We start from the raw sequence: 17,835 nt of genomic DNA, 5'->3' as shown, positions 1-17,835 counted from the left end.
ATCCTCTGGAGCCAGCCTCATGTTACCTCCCTGCTGGTCGAGACCAACCAGGAGAGACACGGGTCCAGCAAACAGGTGGCGGTACTCATCACCCCCATGGCCTTGTCCACTTCCTCAGGAGTGACAGGCTGGAACTCACTCCACAAAATTTGATAAAGGCCCTCCCTTGGCATCTCTGTGGCACTGTCCAAATGGAGTCCAGGTCCATCTGAAACTGACTGACTTTGTCCGACAGAAACTGGGCAAATTTCTCAGCTCTTCCCTGTAAGGATTCCCCCGCATCCCTCCCTTTCAGGAGGGAGCGGGTTATCCTAAACAGGCAGCCTGGCGAGATTCTGCGGACGCAATAAGAGCAGAAAAATGAGTACTTTTTGCCACCCGTATCGCCACTAAATAAGTCCTAATAAAGGCTCTTAGTTGTGTTTGGTCGGATTCGGAGTTACTAGCCCTCCAGTGTCGCTCTAGGCGTCTCTTTTGGTGCTTCATCTCCCGGAGTTCCTCGGTAAACCAAGGAGCTCTCCTGGATCCACTGCCACGGAGAGGCCGCAAAGGCGCAATCCGATCTAATGCCTCAGCCGCCGCTGTATTCCAAGCAGCGACCAAGGACTCAGTCGGATTGTGGGCAAGGGGGTCAGGTATCTCTCCGAGCTCCGTCTGAAATCCCAATGGGTCCACAGGCGCCTGGGGCAGAACCATTTAATCGGTTCCACCTCCCTGCAGTGGGGGAGTAGCTTCCGAAAATCAAGTCTCAGCAGGAAGCGATCCGACCATGACAAGAGCAAGATCTCTATCCCCTTTAGTTCCAGATCACGTCTCCACTGCCCTGAGAGAAACACAAGGTCGAGTGTGTGTCCCGCTGTATGAGTCGGACCCTGAATTACCTGGGTCAAGTCCATGGTTGTCATGGAAGCCATGAACTCCTGAGCCCCATCTGAGCGTTCACCAAGAGATGGCAGGTCGAAGTCCCCCAGTACTATAAGTCTGGGGAACTCAACCGCCAGTCCGGCTACTGACTCTAGGAGTGCAGGCAGGGCTGTTGTGACGCAGCTGGGAGGTAGGTACGTCAAAAACAAGCCCACTTGACCCCCCAGATCCAACTTCACAAGGAGGGACTCACACCCGACAGTCTCTGGAGCAGGGATCCTGCGAGGGACTAATGACTCCCGGATAATAGCTGCCACTCCCCCACCCCTTCTGTCGTGGTTGGTGGAGCACCTGAAACCCTTCTGGGCACATTTCTGAGAGGAGGACTCCTCCTTCGTGGCCCAGCCAGGTTTCAATAATACATGCCAGGTCTGCCCCCTCGTCTAATATTAAGTCCCGGGCGAGGGGAGCTTTATGAATCACAGACCTGGCATTTAGCAACAGCAACCTGAGACCAGGGCCCTGACTTATCTTGTCACCTGGTCCTTGAGTTGAGCTATCAGGGCCGGAACAAGGGATCGCTGTGACGTAGCGAACCCTCCTTCTCCGGTAATGGCTAGCCTTGTAGCTCCCGTCATACCTGCCCCTCCCAGTTGTAACCGCGATGCTCCGGCCCACCCCATCCCCATAGACCCCGCCTCCCATGGCCCCCATTCTTCTCGGCAGGCCATTCATACCATGCACTTTAGGATGAGAGGCAGATCCGGGCCCCCATCCACTTCTGCTTCTGCACTCAGTGGAGAGGGCTCCAGGTCGCACTCTCAATCCCCTTATATACCGGCCAGGCATTCTCCACATACATACCCCACTATAACATTAAAAACATGCAATAGTACAATAAAATAGAGAATAAAATTAAATTAATTTAAAAACGGGGATCATTCAACTACATGCATATCACACACATTCCACATACAGAAAGTTTGCGCAGATGTTAATATTAGTATTGTGCAAGCAAATTCATAAAATTCATAAGGCGGATTCATAAGTTCGAGTAGATGGAGATCAGCGGTAGTGTAGAGGGAGAGTGATTCATCTTCCTTCCTTTCTTATGCACTGGAACGGTGTAATAAAGGGGTCCAAAAGTCTGGAGTGGCTGAGGTGGCATCCCTGGGGCATCGGTGGGCGGCAGTGGTCGCAACAAATGAGACCAAGATCATAAGTCCGGAAGCCCAGCGACCGCAAACCGAGAGAGCCAGATGACAAGAAGAGGAGGCCCCGTAGGCGCGAGGGCAAGCAGAGGAAGGGCCACGCCGCAGGGGAGGCCGAGTCGAATAGGGCAGGGGGGGGGTGCCCAAAGGGGCCGCGGCGGCGGCAACAAAACCAGCTGCCTGATCTCGTCCAGCGCCATGCCAGGCCAACCACCCCCTCTCTGGAACGATGACAATCCGATGAAATCCAAGGGCTCCTCCCAGTCATGAAAACGAGGCCAGAAAACGCCAGAAGACGCCATGAACGCTGCAAGCCGACAGGGCGGAGGGGGGCACCTAGGAGGGCCGCAGCGGCCGCAAACAAGCCAGCTGCCCGATCTCATCCAGCGCTGTCCCGAGCCAACCAGGACCCGAAAGCGGCGACCCCCTAGATGACCACTTGCTCGGGTCCCCTAAATCACGCTCCACCACTGGGGCCCCTACCTGCATGGTCTCCAAGCTAGTTCGATGATATTTTCAGCGTTTTTCGCCTACCCAAGTCAGAGCGAAGAAGGCTGGCGGCCATTCCCGTCTTGCACATGCCCAATAGTGGAAATAGGAGCACATAACTGAGACAGAATATCAGCAAGTAGCCCGAATCTGCAAAGATGAAGTCAGGAAAACTAAGGCTCAGAATAGATTACAATAAATGTCAATAATAAGAATAATAAAAAATCTTCTTGCAACATGTAAAAAAAAAGTCATGGAGGTCCACTAATGGGAGAAGATAACAAGAAGATGATGGGCAGTAGATAGAAAGTGGAACTGCTTAATTCATTCTTTGTATCTGTCTACACACAAAGGGGGGGGGGAGTCCAACTTATCAAAAGTAGTATCAGAAAAAATGGATAAGAAATACAGGTTAGAAGTGGTAACAAAATAGTAAGACAATACCTATCCACTCTAGATGAATTTGAATCAGCAGAATCAGGTGGTTAACATCCAAGAGTTCGGAAGAAGCTGGCAAATATGATTTTTGAACCAACTGATCCATATCTTTCCAAGATCCAGGACCACTGAGGAACTACCAGAGGACTGGAAAATAGCTGATGTAGTTCCCATTCTTCAGAAAAAAGGGGGAAATGGATCCAGGAAACTAAAGACCAATCAGCAACAGATCTGCAAACATCTAGAAGCAAGCAAAGTCATTACTAGAAGCCAACATGAGTTTGTCAAAAACAAAGTTACTAAATTAAAGGGTAAGCAAAATGCTTCATCAAGGCAACGTAGACCACAACAAACATACAGATAGTATTGTACTTATGACCAGAATTGATCCCAAATTTTCCATTGTTAAATGAGACAATTGTAAGTGAGTTTTGCCTCATTTTACAACCTTTATTTCCACAGTTATTAAGAAAATCACTGCAGTTGTTAAGTTAGTCACAAGCTTGTTAAATGAATCTGGCTCCCCCAATGACTTTGCTTATTAAAATGATCCTGGGACACTACAATAGTCATAAATATGAGTCAGTTGCCAAGCATTTGAATTTTGATCACCTGAATGTGGATGCTGCAATAGTTATAAGTGTGAAAAATGGTCATAGGTCACTTTTGTCATTTTAATTGTAATTTTGAACAGACACAAAACAAATGTTTGTAAGTTGAAGACTACCTGTACTATTTGGTGAAGTAGAAAAATGTAGGTTAGACAGCATTACTACCTGGTAGATTCATAACTGGCTGACCAGCTGCATTCAACATATAATCTTTAATGGAGTTACATCTATGTGGAGGAAGACATGCAGTGAGTACCTCAAGGATCTGTCTTAGGCACAAGACTCTTCATAAATGGTTGAGATGATGGGATAGAAAGGGAATTCATAAAATTTGCAGATGACACCAAGCTGGGAGGAATAGCCAACACTTTAGAGCAGGGCTGTCAAACCTGTGGCCCTTGGGTTGGATATGTCATGCGCTGGCCATGCCCATGTACGGTTTAGTGAAGGAGGGAAAGTTTTCTGATATGTCACGTGACCCTGCCATGATGATGCAAGTTTTACACCTTTGCTTTAGAAGATAGGCTCAAGATCCAAAAGGATTTTGACATTTTGGCACTGGGCCCGGTCCAACAAAATGCATTTCAGTGGGAAAAGTAAGGTTGTACACTTAGGCAAGAAAATACAGATATAGGATAGGTGGTAACTTGCTCATTAGTAGTAAATGTGAGACAGCTGTAGGAGTCCTAGTAGACAACCAAATATGAGCCAGCAGTGTGCTGCGGTTGTCAAAAAAGCCAAAAGCCTTGGCTCCATCAATAGAGGGATAATATCAAGATAATATGAGGGGTTAGTGCTGCTTTATACTGCACTAGTGAGACCACATTTGGAATACTTCATCCAGTTTTGGTCACAAAATCCAAAAAAGCTATTGAGATCCTAGAAAATGTTCAGAGAAGAGCAACAAAGATGAATCAGGGACTGTAGGCTAAATATATATGAAGAACATTTGCAGGAAATGTGTAGTCTAATGGAGGCAAGGTCTATGGGTGACCTTAAAGCAATTTCCCAATATTTAAGTGGCTGTCACAAAGAAAAGGGACTGATCTATTCTCCAAGAGTGGATGATAATGGATGGAAACTTGTTAAAGAGCAATCCAACCTAGAACTAATTTCCTGATAGTAAGAACAATCGGGAAATGCCTTGCCTCCAGAAGTTGTGAGTGCTTGATCACTGGAGGTTTTAAGAGACTGGACAGCTATCTGTCTCCAGTGGTATAGAACAGGGGTATCAAACTCAATGTCTGGGGACTAGATTGTGGAAACAGCGAAGGACTGGCTGTAGTGCCTCTGCCAGCAAAAACAGAGCTTTGTTTTGCTGTCAGAGGGTTGCAGGAGGCCGTCACAGCCGAAAACAGAGCTCGGGAGCCCATTTTCGCTGGCAGATTTCCTGGGGTACCACAGGCACCCCTGACACAAGTGATGTTGAGCTGGCCACGCCTGCTCTGGCCATGCCCACACTATCTCTTTCGAGGGTCAAACACAACCTTGATGTGGCAATCAATGAAATCGAGTTTGACACTCCTAGTATAGAGTCACTTGTTTGAGGAGGGAGTTATACTAGAAGAGCTCTGAGGTTCCTTCCAACTCTGATATTGGGTTATTCTGTTAAGATGAGTTAAGATTTTCTACTTATAGAGAGATAAGCATAATACAAAATAGAGGTCAGTATGAGTCAACTTTGTGGTTAATTATTTTCTAGTTCCCATTTAAAATGTTTCAAGGTAACATGAGACTGCAAATGCCTAAGTAAGGAAACTTTCATGAATTGAAGATATTTAGAAGATTTGGTTTCATAGTTGATGCATCAGGATAGAAAGCAGAGATGGTAAATTCAAGAGCTGCCATACTCATGAAAACCAGCTTGGGGGGGGGGGGGGTGTCAGGCCATTCACTTTCTCTCAGCCCAACTCGGTTATTGTGGGGAAAATAGGAAGAGGAAGGTATGTTGGATATGTTAACTTCACTGTTATTTGTAAAAATGATAAAGGCAGTGTATTGTGTATGTATATGTATGTGTGTGTATGCATATATATGGGTTAATTCTTTAATAGCACCTTTATTTTTATGTAGATATTTTTTAAAAATCACTTTTTGTCATTTATTTTTTTTAAATACACATTTTAAAATTCTTAGATAATGTTTAATCTTATTTAATATTTTATTAATAATATATTTAATAATATTTTATTAAAATTGCTAGTTTGGATTTATATATTGTTTTCAAAATATCTGTATAAGTGATTGTCATATTGGATTTTTTTAGATGATTGTCCCGTAACAGAAAGTGACCGAAAAGCATCACTTTTGTATTTTACCTCAGATCAGGCCTATACATTCAAGAAATCTGCAGTTTTAACCAAAAGAATTAAACCTAGCAGGTATTAAAAAAATAAACTGAAGAAATGACAATAGCACAGTTTTGAAAATGTTGGAAACCATTACTAAAATTCTAATGAAATTCATGTTATTGCAATGAGATTGTTTTTCTATTTTTGTTTCCCAAGCCATGGTTACAAAAGCTAGAAAACCTTTTGGAATGAGATTTAAAAATAGTACGATAAACCTTACATCTAGATAAAATATAAATAAAAAGTGGAAGTTCCGGTACTGTTCTATCTGGGCTGCACTAGATGCATTCTTAAGCTTCAGGTCTTGATTCTAAACTTTCAGTAATTAGCCAATTTTGCCAGATAATATTATTAACATTATTATTATATTATTTTGCTTTATTATAATATTGCATATATTGTATATAAAATAAATAATATACAATACTTTATATAAAACTATTATACTATTATATTGTTATCAGTGATGTGCAGTGAGGATTACGGTTGGTGAGGCAAGAGCAACATCCCCGCCGCTGTGTCCGACAGGCGTCTCGCGTCTATGTCCGCCATAGATGCGAGACGCCTCTGTTGGACACAGCGGAGGGGACGGAGGAGGTGGGGGAGCGAGGCGGCAGAGCGCGGCGGTGGCGAGAAGCAGTGAGAAGGGAGCAGGTAGGAGGCATGGTCGGCAGCTACCGATGCCGGAGACGCTGCTGTGACTCTGCGAGACATGGCCGCCGCTGTAACCTCTCGGTGGCTCCTCAGGGACGATGACAGAAGGGGCTCCGGCACCTGTGCCATCTCCCGCCTGCCCAGCCCAGCGCGCAGCACTTTAAAGTACATGCCACCGCCCCGGCCATACAGCAGGTCTCGCTGAGTGGCCGGAAGGCGTGCTGGAACTTTGAAGTGCATGCCGCCGCCCCGGTCATACAGCGGGCTGTATGGCTGGGCCCGGTGCGGCGGCATGTACTTTAAAGTACCAGCGCGCCTCCCGGCCATTCAGCAGGTCCCGCTGAATGGCTGGGGCTGCAGCATGCACTTTAAAGTGCTGGCGTGCCTCCCTGCCATTCAGCAGATATTCCAATCAATGTTGCTATTCAGTAGTGGGTTCCCAACCGCTTTACTACTGATTCACTGAGAGAGGGCGTTTTGTGTGCATGCAAAAATTTTGCAGTTTGGTCTGTCCATAACCCAGTACATCTGCTGTCTGGTTGCTGTCTTCTCAATTCTGGTTTTATACTTAAGGCTCGGTCAAGTGAAGCCAGAATGAGCCCCTCTGTCTTTTTTTGTCAATTAATGTGTTAGAAAGGACTAAGGTTTGTTCTCATTTTATATATGTGGTATGCCCTGTCAGTGCTGGGAGTGGTCTTGATAGTTCTTTGATTAGGCTGTTGTGCCATATTTTCTCATTCCAGGTTTATTCATCCAAGAGTTGAATATATTAATTCTATGTCAAAAAAGTATCTGGCAGTGGATGAAGATGATGAAACAGCCTTACGTCTTTTAGCAAAATGTGAATGGGATTTAAGAAAACATGCAGAAATAAGTTTATCATCTAAAAAGGATCCTGAAGTAGAGCTTCACAATTTAAAAAGTTTGCAGTTTTTAAAATAATATCTCTTTTTCATTATTCTCTGCAGTATACTGGATAAATACTAGATTGAATGACTGTAGAATTTTGATTCATTGATGGCATATTTTGAGAATTTATTAAGAATGAATAGAAAGTTTAACATGTTGTACAGAGGCATATGAATGCTTGATTCACTTAACTGGGCCTATTCCTTCTTATATTTATTTATCTGCATATATTATTATATATCTTTACATCTTGCATACAATCACTCAACAATACACATTTCAACTGTATTCTTCTCATATTTTGTGAGAAAAACTCTTAATGAGTATCTCATCTTATTTATATGTCCTATTATCAGATAATTCCATTTTGAACATTATAAGTTGTCTGAGTATTGATGGGACAAAAACTCATAATACTTTCCAAAGGGAAGAAAGCCAAGTAACAGAGAATGACAGTTGATTAACTGTCAAGTGTCATTTGTTCATTTGAAAATGGATTTTTATCCAGATACAAATATAAAGTAGTAAGTAAAGATGGATATAAACCATTTTTTGGTAGCTCCTTTGAGTTCCAAATGTTCAGCCTGACTTTCTGTCAGAAAGAAAATGAGTTCATTTTTGTTGGGTTCATTGTTTGATGATGGGAGCAACTCCTCACAGTAAACCAGTGGTCCCCAACCCCCGGTCCGCGGACCGGTGCCGGGCCGTGGAGTACCTGGCACCGGGCCGCGCAGCGGCCGTGGGCCATGATCGCTCTTTTAAATCCGCTCCTCTTAAATGCATTTCTCTCCCCCCCCCTTTGGTCCCACCCTCGGCTCTCTCTCCCTCCCTCCCTCGCCGTCTCCTCCCTTCTCTCTCCCCCCCTCCCGCACTGATCCATCGCCAGGGAAAGAGAGAGTGAGAGAGGGAGAGAGGGAGGGAGTCAAGAAAACTGTTCCGGCCACCGCTGAAATGACTCAGTAACTTTTGCGCTTGGATCTGCTTTTTCAAACCTCCCCCAATCATCATCGCCACCCTCTTCCTCCTCCTCCACCACCACCGTTTGTTCCGCTAAAGCTCCGAGATGTATTCTTCACCCCTCTGCCTCGCCCAGATAATTAAAAAGCTTTCTCACCCCCCCAAAAGAAACATTCTCCTTCGCACCCCCCCTTTCTTCCCTTCCTTCCTTCCTTCCTTCCTTCCTTCCCGCCCTGCCGCGCTTGGTCTGGCTCTTTTCTTTTTTTGCTCTCTCCTCGGCTTTTCCTGCTTTCTCCCTGCAATTTTGTCACCCAGATGCATGCTGTGGTTCGCGAGTGCAGCTCGGTTTTATGTGTCCGCTTCTCTCCCTTTCTCTCCACACACACCCCACCTCCATTTAATTTTTTTTTTTAAAAGAAAGAAAACCGTAGTTCTGCCAATTGCAAAAAAAAAAAGTGTGTGTGCGTGCATATCTGCCGGCGGGTGTGTGTTTGTGTGGTGTGTGTGTGTGTGTATGCGCGCGCGGAGAGAGACTGGTTGGAAAGGAAGGACAGGACTGGCGGTGTGTGTTTCTGCAGCCCCTCTGGTGGAGGCTGCACTAGCCGTCAGATCTGGTGTTTTTTTTTTCCCCTCTCCTTTTTCCGGCAGGTCGTTTTAATCCTTGCTAATTACTTTCTGTTCTTCGCTTGCCAGCTTCCTTCCCACCCTCCTTCCTCCTCCTCCCCCCCCCCCGCCGGGTGCGCCTCCCCGCTTTTACTCCCAAACAGTTATATATTTATATATATATTTATTTTCTCTCTCTCCACAGCATTCGCGCGCGCGCGCTCTGTTCTTTGCCCGCCGAATGTGGTGGGGAGGGGGAGGGCGGGCAGAAAGGTTGGTCCGGGTTGAGGGTTCAGGATGGTCTTTGAGGAACATAAGTCTGTCCAGGTGGGGGGGGCATATTAAAGCACTTTATATTTATGTAATTGTATTTTATTTTGTAAGGCATGTTTAAATACAATAAAATAAAAGTTGTTTAATCAAAACAATATGATATATAAACAATCAATGTGTCATCGCGAACAACGCCCCCCCACCCCTGCGCGCGCTCAGCGGGCCACGGTAAAATCATCAAAGGCTGACTGGTCCGCGGCGATAAAAAGGTTGGGGACCACTGCAGTAAACCAAATACCTAGTTTCATTGCTTTTATTCTGAAATGGAATCAACATATCTGAGATGGGAAATCTCAGACTGTCAAGTGTTGAATATAGTATTATTACTATCTTCCATGATGTAGTATATTATGTGTTTTTGTAGATCAATTTACTATTTTAGCCCATTACTTCCTAAGGTATTTATGAAATGAAAGAGAATCCTAAGAAGTGGAAATCAGAATTCTCCCTACCCCAATTTTTCCTATTACAAAAGAAATGTTCATTTCAGGTAAGGAAAATAAATAAAAGTCTGGTGTTGTACTTGCTTTCTATATGAAATATTTTAAACTATTATGCAATTTCTGCAGAAATATGTTTTATTTCATGATACTGAAAACAGTCAATAGTGCTGCAAAATGTCCATAATTTTAAAGCATTTTCCATGATTTTGACTCATTAACAAACTATTTGTATTCCTAAGGCAACAAAAAGCTGCTGTTTACTAGTTTTAAAATAACATATTTTGGGGGAATCAAGCTTGGTTTCTAATTTAGCTAAAATGTTTGTGCAAACTCCATAGACAAGGAGAATATAAATTAAAGATTCAAACTGGTGAGGGTGCAAAGATACAGGAAAGAAGATAAGAGAGCCTATTATTCTTAGCATGAGATTGGAATTTAGGCTCTTTCTTTCAAACACCAGCAAAAAAAAAGGGGGGGGGGTGTCAGATATTACTTTGTCTGAAGTATGTGATTATAGTTTATTTTTCAAGAAGGCTTTAATTAGATGTTACTTGTCTATAAAATACACTTTTACAAGTTTTTTTTTAATGTTTTCAGTGTGTGGCAATTTTTCTATCATTAGTGAAGGTATATAGCTCCATTTTTTCTTTGTCTCATAAATGCATTTATTTTCTAAGACAAACAGCACTGTTATTTAACTGTTAATGTAATGTACATGTATTTTACTAACACCATAAATAATGGAAAGATGTATAGAAAATCTATCTATCTAAATGTAGCATACATATAGATTAGATAGATATTAAAGGTTTAAAAATTCCTAAAATTGATGTGTGCTCTAGATGTGGCTGAATTAAAACTTTGAACAGCTCCAGCTCAGTGTGACTAATAGAGAGTTTCTTGGGATTGTAGTTCAGGCTCCACCAAACCATATATTTTTCTTCCAGTTCAAAACATTATGTTTATATACTTTTCCCCCTTAGAATACCGTGTCAGAAGACAGGAAAAGACTGAAAGGAACAACAACTGATAAAGGTAGATTATGCAAGTACACTTGGTGTATTTCATTGCAATGTTCAATGCAAAAAAATTCAAATTAATAACATATATTATCATTATTTGAATTTTGATCTTTAATATAAAAAATGACATGCTTAAGGCTAATCTGAATCTAGAATTAGTTTTCAATATTTGTTGAGTAAAAGTATTAGTAAACATCATTGATTTAAATTCCAGTAGCATCTCCTTTCAATGTAAAGATATGCTGTGATAATAATTTATGTAGTGCTTCCTGTGTATCTTAATAGCCTCTTCTATTGTATTTCATCCATATGTGCCCAATTGATTGCCTAATAGAATGAATCTTAAAATCAGGTTTAAGCTTTACCTTATCATGCCATAAGTAAGCATGTCACCCAAATCTCAAATCAAAACCTAAGATCTAATACCTTTGAGTTTTTAAAAGTTTTTTAAGTTTTCAAGCATATCAAACGATAGACTTTGTAATATAGTCTGAAGTTTGACAGGCCACCACTTTCTTTCCCATTATATTTAATTCTTAGAGGGTTTTTTTGCTCAAATAAATTTGGATATATTTTTCTGCCACTATTTCAGAGGAAGGTCTTTGATCAATATCAGTATAGTCTGAAAAAGAAATAACATTTTAGGTAATACATTCATTTTAATAACAGCACTTTTTCTAATCTGAATATGTTCATCTTTATCTCATTCCACATTTTAACGTAACTATGTTTATATAACTTAGAATGTTTTTACTAAGAGTCATTCCCAAGTACATTACTTTTTCACAACTTTAAATCCTGTTTTATTTTTACTCTCATCTTAGCCAATATTGTCACTTTTTATTTATTTTCAACCCCACCATTTTTCCAATTTTTAAAAGTGCGCATGCACACACACACACACACACACACACACACACACACATTTTGTTTTAGTGCCTTTGATACTGGACTGATGCCTGGCAATTACCTGGAATATTCTCTACAGTAATCTTGGCAAGATGTTTCAGAAGTGGTTATGCAAGTGTCTCTCTCCATCCACTGCCCCCTCTGCACCTTTCACATTGTTGCAACTGCTCACTACCTGGCAAATGGAAGCAATCTGTATATGGCCAGAGGCAAGGCATCACAGGATGAATTCTGGGCTGGCAACAAAACCAGGGTAGCAGGCAGACAGTGCACCCATCTGATTTGTGTGGCTAATTGTCCCATATGGGGAATCACCTATGGTACTTGGTGTAGTTGTGCATCGCCTGTGACCAGGCAGCAGGGAAAAATATTGGGGCAAGATTGTTGGGGGAGGAGCACGGGCTGTAGAAGGGTACAAATTCCCTCAGTGAATTGTCTAGGAAAAGGGCTGGGGTTAAGCATTTGGGACAGAGGGGATGGGGAGAGGTTCCCGTGGTAGTGGTCTAGGGATGGAGTGAAGTGGGCATGGCCATGTGGCTGCAGCCAATTGTCCCATTCTGGATATAGGAAACTGCTGATGCTTTGTTAGAAATCTAAAGTACACTGTAGTTATTTGTTTCTTTAATTAATTTTTTATGTATCTTCAAAATAAATTGGATGCTTTGGGCAAGTATTTTTTATGAAAATAATCTGTCTTGAATGTTTCATCTCCTAATTCTAGTCACTCTTAATCCAATAAATTTGAATAACTTAACTACTGTATTTCAGATGTTCCACTTAAAGCAATGTTTAAATAGCTGTGTGTTTCTTCTATTTTATGTCCCATCAGAAGTGAATGAATCATTACTCATTTCACGGAAATTGGTTGGACCAGTTCAAAAAGCATCTAAATTCAAAGAACAGAGATTTAATGGCAGAGGTGTAAGTTATCAGTCCTATTTTTTAAAATAAATGTACAAATTTGAGATATAATGTAAATCCTTCCTTACTTATTGAATCTCATAGAATGTTTTATGTGTCGTGTGTACTTATGTACTTATGTGCATGTGTGTGTAAAAATATCCACAATAAATTTGATATAAATTCTTAACTGTAGGGTTAGGTCAATCAGTTAGTGATTAAATGCCTATATGGTTAAATGCAAAATTATATGCTAGCAACCAAAAAAATGATCATGTATATTCCTAGTCTGGGTTTCTAACATCTGCAGTTTTTTTTGCTCTGCAGATGTGGGGGCATTATAGACAAAAAAAACAGCTGGTATGCAATCCAAACTGATGAAATCCTCTCTGTTACTAAGAGAGACCTAGAGATTAACCATACATACTCAGAGCAGCTGATATTTTTGTGAGTAGATAGCATATAAACCAACATTTTTACAGTCAGTTGCAATCAGTTGGGAATCAGAGGTTTCACTGTGCCCTGGACCATATATGCAACCCTTCATGCACTCCAGGTTCAACCAAACTTCATTTTTATTAATCACTTTGGAGTTTTATTTTGTTTTGTTTTTTTAGTTTCATTTTTTAAGAATTTAAAATTTAAACCCTAGATTTAGAAATCTATCACAAGCTTACCTATCACTCAATGAATTTCCTTTTAATCTATGTAAACAGATTGAAAATTATGTCCTTTCAGCTTTGTAAATTCTTTTTTTTTGCAATTTTTCATAATAGACAGTGGCTTTAAAATGGTTTCTGAAATGGTTTGCTTTCCATTTTGACACCCGACATCATTGCCTCTGTGCCTTGGCTCTGGCCTGAATGTCAAGTGGGCAGTTCGGTTGCACGCCTCCATGATTCTGGCTGCACACTGCTACCAATCCCCATTACACCCCTGCGAGTAAAAAGCAGTTGTGAGAGTTGCCATGAGAGCTGCTGGGCCCCACAGCCCCTGCGATTGCCGCACCCACTGCTGATTGCCCACTGCCCCACCCAGTACTCAATTGCTGGTGCTAATTGTCCTATGAAGCAAAAGACCCAGGTCAAATGCTTCTGAAAGAATTTTAAGTGCTAATACAAATGCAAAATAAGACTTTGAAGATGAATTATTGAAACACATGCTACACAGGAAATGTTTCGGAGGCGGGGCTAGCTGCCAGCCGAATGGCTGCTTGAACAGAGAGCTCCGTGAATCTGGATCTGGCATCCGGAGGGGTTTCTGGAAAGATTTTTGTAAACCGAAGGTTTCCTGTAGGGAAGACTGAAGAGAAGGTTGGTTTGGCACGACCATAGGATGGCAGTTTATGGTCTGCGCTTGAAATTTCCTTCATAATCCCGGGTGTGGAAGAGGGTGATCTGAAAAGGCCGTCCCAGAGTGCTGACAGCAGTTCAAAGTAAGCGAGGATTTATTACAGAGAAGCTGCTGGAGTCACGAGCGGTTTAACAGTTCCTGATCTTGGTGGAAGGTATTTTTATTCCAAAACAGCTCAAGAGTTTAGGGGCTCAAAGAAGGAGTGAGGTAGTTGTTTTTTTCCACCCCCTTTGTAGTGGCGAGAGGAATATGCTGAGTGAAGGCTGGAGGCTATTTCTTCTTTTTCTTTGAACTGTCTGAGAAGCTGAATCTAAACTTAATCAGTTAACATAACAAAGTCCGGCTGTAAATAACTCTGACTACATGGATGCCTTTAGGGGGACATGAGTTAACTACTGAAGATTTGAAGAAGAAGATATAAAAGCTGATTTATGGCAGTGTTTCTTGACACATCTGTTTCTGGTTAGTCTGCATCTGGTTAGCTTGTGGAAGAGTGACATCTATTGGTGAAACCTGGAATCCCCCCCCCCATGGTATACCTTAAGAGAAAACATAAATTTTTTGGGGGGTGACGTGAGCTGACTATTGGAGAATTCTGATGTTAATCTTTGGACATTACTAAATGTCCAGAGAGAAAGAAGATTTACTGGACCAAGGGGACCCAGAACATTTTCATATAATTACTTAACTCAGGAGGGTCACATATAAGGTTGAACGTAAAGAATTGGAATTAATATTATAATACTACTATCAAGGGAGTATATTGTTATTGCCATTGGTATTGCTATTGCTATAAGATTATTAATTCCACCAACTTTTGATATTATTGGCATTAGTATTGATTAATCAAGGAGATGGTTTGACTACTGCAATGTGCTCTACATGGGGCAGCCCTTGAAGAGCATTCGGAGACTTCAGCTTGTCCAGAATGCAGCCGCGCGAGCGATTGTGGGTGCACCGCGGTACACCCACGTTACACCTATCCTCCGCGAGCTGCACTGGCTGCCTATTGGTCTTCGGATACGCTTCAAGGTGCTAGTCGTCACTTATAAAGCCCTTCATGGTATTGGACCTGGGTACTTGAGAGACCGCCTGCTGCCAATTACCTCCAACAGACCGATTAGATCCCACAGATTATGCCTCCTCCGAATTCCATCCACTGGCCAATGCCGACTGGCGACCACCCGGAGGAGGGCCTTCTCTGTGGCTGCTCCGGCCCTCTGGAACGAGCTCCCCGTGGAGATTCGGACCCTCACCACCCTCCAGGCTTTCCACAAAGCCCTTAAAACCTGGCTGTTCCGACAGGCCTGGGGCTGATGAGTTCCTGTCCCTGCTCGAATGGTGTGGCTGTTGAATTGTTTTTAAATTGTGGTATTGTTGTCCATTTCTTTTTTCCCTATTTGTATCCCCTATCCCCCCCTCTGACTTGGGTTGTGAGCCGCCCTGAGTCCCTTCTGGGAAAAGGGCGGCATAGAAATATAATAAATTCAATTCAATTCAATTCAATTACAATTTAATCAATAACTATAAGCAATTCATTCTTAGAATTTACTCTTAGGTTAATAAAATAGATTAATAGATTAATAGAAATATAGGAATATTATAAGTGTGATACATATATACATATGTGTATGTGTGTGTGTATGTATGTATGTATGTATGTATGTATGTATGTATGTATGTATGTATATAGATAGATAGATAGACAGTCTCTCTCATTCTCTTTCTATCCTATGATAGTTGTTTTCATATAATATACAAATCTATTGATATATAGAGTATACCACCCCTTAATACTACTTAAAATTGATAATTGAGTAGAGGAAGAGGGAAGAGGAGAGGGGAAGGGAGGAGAGAGAGAGGTAAGAAGGCAGAAAGGAAGGAAGGAAGGAAGACAGAAGGAAGGAAGGAAGGAAGGAAGGAAGGACTGGAGAAAGTTACAAGGGAGAGAAGAAAGTGGGAGCTTTGGAAAATAACTAAATTAGGGATCCAATTCTTCCAAAAAATGACAAGCACTACGAATCTAACGAAAATTGGCATGGGGAGGAAGCCAGCATCCCAGCCGTCTCTAGCGGCCGCCAGCCCTTCGAACCAAAGATCTTCTGAGGATATATTACAGAGAGAAAGATCCAACTCAACTAAGGAGCTTCAGATGATATTATAGACTATGCAGGAAGTAATGGATAAAAATTATGAAGAATTAAAAAAGGATATTGGAGAAATAAGAAATGATACTGGAGAACTAAAGGAGAAGATGCAGAAGATGGATGATAAATTTGAGAAGTTCCAGGAACAGATCAATAAACACGAACAAATAATAAATGTAATAGAAGGAAGGTTGGAGAGTAAGGGGAAAAAATGGAGCAGCTGAGTTCTAGGCTGATCCAGGCAAATAAACTTGAGTTAACGGTCTTCACATTAGAATCGGAGAAAGCAGCCCAATTTTTACGGTTTCAGAATATAAAGGAAGAAAAAGGCGAGGATTTACCAGACACGATGGCAGACCTTATGGCAAAGGCTTTGGGAATAGGAAAGGATGAGATGGCAAGTGAGATCGATGAGACATATAGAATTCAGACAAACTACGCAAAAAAGAACAATTGCTGGTCCTTTGCTGTTTCTAGGGTGACTCCGGGGGCTGGGTCTAAGCACCCCACAGCCAGATCTGGTCCCCTGGCCTTGAGTTTGATACCCCTCAGTTAGACCATACAGTGCTTTAATTCTTAATCATTTGAAGCTGAGGTTTTAAATAGTATGCAAAGTGTCAATGAATAGACTACAATATTGTTTATTGAAAAAGCTGTTCTTTATTGAATTAAGAACTAGGTTTTGTAAATTCGATGATGGTCCACATTTATGTGCAAGTATCTAAAATAGTCTTTAGTCAAATATATTACACCTAAAATGGAGTGGAAGGAATATAGAATCTATAGTGCATTTTATGTGAGCCTCATCATCATAAGTTATGTCCATCTTTTTCAGATTTAGTTTTTTTCAGAAAAAGTGAAGGAGAAAGTTGCAACTTAATTTTTTACATGCACTGTAATTAATTACCAACATATTTTTATTTTAATCTGCTTTCAGCACATAAGAAGGTTCATACTAGATAAATTGTAATATACGTATTGGTTTTATTTAAGGCACTACCTCAAGGAACAATCCACATGATGAATAAAAATTTATGTGAAGCAACACCCATGCAACGTTTACTTGACTTGGTTGACAAATACTGGAATGGTTCCAAATCACTCCATTACAATGAGATTTTTTTAGGTAAGAATGAATGTTGTAATTCAATTATCCTCTCTGATGATTTGACTAATTTTCTCTGATGATTTGGTTACTTCTGTTTTTAACAACTAAGTTAATTGAGATTATCACCCTCAAGGCAAGAGCGCCCACAAATAACAGCAAGTTGAATATCACATATCAGTTTACAGGCATTCTTTAGGCAATTTCTATTCATAATGTTGAGACATCCAACCTGGATGCCTATGCAGAAGTGTAACTATTTTTATCAAATATTCCAAATGTCTTATAGGACTGCTGTTCAGTAGATAGCCAATTATGATTCCATGTTTGTGAAAGTGGGCTGAGGATCAGAACTGAGACTAGTATACGGTCTCTCTACTTCATAACAGTCTCTCTGTTTGAGTCTGTGGGTGGATTGACAGTAGAGTTCCCTGGGTTTATGGGATTACATGGGTCTTTAATCTTCCATTCCAGTCTGTTTATTAGTGGAAACCCAGCATGGTAACCAAGAACCTGATTAGCTATCTCTGACACAG

General features: G+C 41.5%; 1 protein-coding gene across 1 annotated transcript in view; it reads left to right on the top strand.

The window, feature by feature from the left end:
* The window catches only part of CEP72 (centrosomal protein 72), a 49,531-nt gene that overhangs the window by 12,009 nt on the left and 19,687 nt on the right, over window positions 1-17,835 (top strand). Inside the window, exons 4-9 of the mRNA XM_032235894.1 lie at window positions 5,880-5,994; window positions 7,362-7,540; window positions 9,819-9,910; window positions 10,847-10,898; window positions 12,624-12,715; window positions 17,188-17,320. Of these exons, the coding sequence (XP_032091785.1) occupies window positions 5,880-5,994; window positions 7,362-7,540; window positions 9,819-9,910; window positions 10,847-10,898; window positions 12,624-12,715; window positions 17,188-17,320 (663 nt within the window). The remainder of the gene's footprint in view (window positions 1-5,879; window positions 5,995-7,361; window positions 7,541-9,818; window positions 9,911-10,846; window positions 10,899-12,623; window positions 12,716-17,187; window positions 17,321-17,835) is intronic.

Source organism: Thamnophis elegans, chromosome Z (genome assembly GCF_009769535.1).
Source record: "Thamnophis elegans isolate rThaEle1 chromosome Z, rThaEle1.pri, whole genome shotgun sequence".
Taxonomy (NCBI): domain Eukaryota; kingdom Metazoa; phylum Chordata; class Lepidosauria; order Squamata; family Colubridae; genus Thamnophis; species Thamnophis elegans.
This window is presented reverse-complemented; position numbering and strand designations above follow the sequence as displayed.